At 49.9% G+C, this 2806-nt stretch overlaps 1 protein-coding gene across 1 annotated transcript in view; it reads right to left on the bottom strand.

The window, feature by feature from the left end:
* LOC106821629 (calbindin-32-like) overlaps positions 1-2806 on the bottom strand; it is a 39282-nt gene that overhangs the window by 20276 nt on the left and 16200 nt on the right. The window contains exons 3-5 of the mRNA XM_014826520.1: positions 2510-2596; positions 680-736; positions 112-230 (exon numbers count right to left, since the gene is read on the bottom strand). Of these exons, the coding sequence (XP_014682006.1) occupies positions 112-230; positions 680-736; positions 2510-2596 (263 nt within the window). The remainder of the gene's footprint in view (positions 1-111; positions 231-679; positions 737-2509; positions 2597-2806) is intronic.

Below are 2806 nucleotides of genomic sequence, written 5' to 3'. Positions count from 1 at the left end.
TGTGTGTGTGTGTGTGTGTGTGTGTGTGTGTGTGTGTGTGTGTGTGTGTGTGTGCGCGTGTGTGTTCGTGCGTGTGCGTACGTGCGCGTGTGTGTTCGTGCGTGTGCGTACGTGCGCGAGTAACCGCTTTTGCCTACGCCTATATAGCTTACCATTATTGACGTATATTCGACAAGTTTCTCCTCAGAGACCTCTTTGTGGCTCTCCCCGAGCAGATCCTTAAGGAATTGCTAGAAACAAGAGCGAGAGAGCAGTGTTGACTATACAGCTGCCTGCAGGTATCAGTATAAAGATGACCAGCTTAAGCAAGCGCGCTCATCAACAAAAAATCTAACGCAAACATCGAAGATCGAAGGCAGTTGCCGTGCACTCAGCCGCTCGTCAAAAGACAAAAAATGTCAGCGGGAATGTAAGTTCGAACGTAAAAAGAACAACAGCGACGCTTGTCGCGGTCGATTCTTACCATCGATTTTTGCGAGAATTAAAGAGCAGTTGACGCGTTCTTGAAAGTGCAAGTCAACCTATAGACTATAGAGTGTTTAGCTAACTCAACAAGCGGGCTCTCGATCTGCGGTAAGGTAAACTCACCCTTAGCTCTTAGCAAGTAAGTGAGAGTTATCTAAAGACTATAAACAGATTAACTTACCGTGCGAACTCGGAAATATAACGTAAAACTCACCCTTAACTCATCAGCTTCGATGAAACCGCTATGGTCTTTGTCGTACTTCTTCCATAACTGCCAAGTGAGAACAAACGGTACGTGAATAGCCCGGCGCGGGGAACGAACGTCGTCTTGTTTTACATCCAATTAGGCACGTGCCCCGTCCGCCATTTTAATTAACAATTTAGCATTCACGCTGCCCAAGGGGCGGTAATTACAACGCGGTTCGCTCGCCGTGTACGCGCGTCCATGGCAACCCGCTACGATGGACACCCACCATCAAAGCTAAGAGTAAGACAACGGCAAGGCGAGCGGTGGCGGGCGAATTAGCGGGTGGCCACGAAGATAGACGAGGAAGAGGAATGGCCGTCACTACAGACGACGTCGCGCGTGTATCGAAATGTCTCGCGAAAGCTAATTTGAATTCGACGGCCGTTCAACGCTTCGTTCCCGCGTAATGAGAGAGCGCGGCGTAATTACGTTCTCACCAGGGGACTCCGAAGCTCTGTTAGGAGGTGGACGAAGCGGCGTGCGAGGAGATGTGCGCAAACACGTGCCAAGAATTACGAGCGTGGCGCGTACATGCATGCCCCTCTATCTCTCTTTCGCTCTCTCTATCTCTCTATCTCTCTCTCTCTTTCTCTCTCTCGTAATTCGTCTTTCTCTTTGTCGTTGCCAGGCGCACACGTACGTCCACATGATGAGAAATGCTCCATTTCATCGTGGAAACGTATACAACAAGCGTCGCTGCTCACAAGTGTTGCACCACTCCCTTCACTGCCGACATCATATGTCTGACAATACGCGTGTTTACCCGCGACCGTGGTGCGTACTCGGCGTTTTAAGCGCGCGCGGTTTTTCGTCTCGTAGGTGCACCTAGCCGCGTCACGCGTTGAAAAGGCGGCGACGTTGAGCCGTAAATGCACGCCGGGTGAGTACGAGCCGCATCGTCGGGCTGCCCGCTAAACCTTTTAGCCGCCATCTTGCGCTCCGAGCATCTCCAGTGATCAAGCTTCACGTTCCGCATTCGCTCGCAAAAAAAGCTCTCTCGTCGCTCGGGAACATGTTCTTAGTTCAAGGATACGAGCATGGTGCGCGCATTGAAGCAGGGAACGACAACGCGCGGTAAAACGACACGCGTTAAATAGCGCAACTTAAATAGATTTGCCGCTGCAGGCATCGCATTGTGATAACAACGCCCTCGGATGACTAATTGCATCGCGGAGCCATCTTATATATTATATTATTTTTTTATTTATTTCATTTTTACACGTCACTCTCCGATTACTCTGTAGCACTTGCATCGTGTGTTATTTCGTATAATCTAATAACTAGCGCAACATGTGCTGACTATGATGTATCGAACATAACTGATCACATGTACCTAATGGATTGCACCTATACATAGTTTATATGCAGGCGGGCTCGATTCGCGTTACAGCCGCGAGAGAGCTTGAATTTATCATTAGCTAGTGCGAGCGTCGAATGTTTATTTTATGATCACTCCCGTGCCAGAGTGCGCCGGAGCTGTCGTGATATCGATGCGTGTAGTTGACGCCTGATACACGGTTGACGAGAACTTGCTATATGCACAGATGAACCACTGATAGCTGTGAGCGACGACGTTAGAAACAATGGCGCAACGTCATAGATGGCGCCACATGAGCGCGCGTCACCCGAGTATTCACAATCCAACGTGAGGTCACAAAGGTGGTGTACGTGAACGCATCACGCATGATGGCGCTGTTTCTTTGATGGCGCCACGTGAACGCGCAGTGACGACACCCACGGGACGATGACGATGTTTTTTATAGATGGCGCCACGTGCACGCCCACCAGTGAACTCACCCTCATAAACTCGACGCTCGACTCCAGCGGGTTATCCACTCTGAAGAGCAGCAGAAAGTTCTCTTCCATGGGCAGGAGCTGGGCGAGCTGCGAAGACGAGAGAACGCATGATAAACAACCTGTGAGACATAATCTAACTGATCGAATTCGACGTAGTCGCGAAATTCCGATCGTAAAAACATTAGACAGGGAGAGAGAGTGTGCGAGAGAGGGGAGAAGGGGAAAGTAAGAGTGAGAGAGAGTAAGAGTGAGAGAGCGTAAGCGAGAGAGAGAGAGAGAGAGAGAGAGAGAGAGAGA

The sequence above is a fragment of the Priapulus caudatus genome, unplaced genomic scaffold (genome assembly GCF_000485595.1).
Source record: "Priapulus caudatus unplaced genomic scaffold, Priapulus_caudatus-5.0.1 Scaffold80, whole genome shotgun sequence".
NCBI classification, from domain to species: domain Eukaryota; kingdom Metazoa; phylum Priapulida; class Priapulimorpha; order Priapulimorphida; family Priapulidae; genus Priapulus; species Priapulus caudatus.
This window is presented reverse-complemented; position numbering and strand designations above follow the sequence as displayed.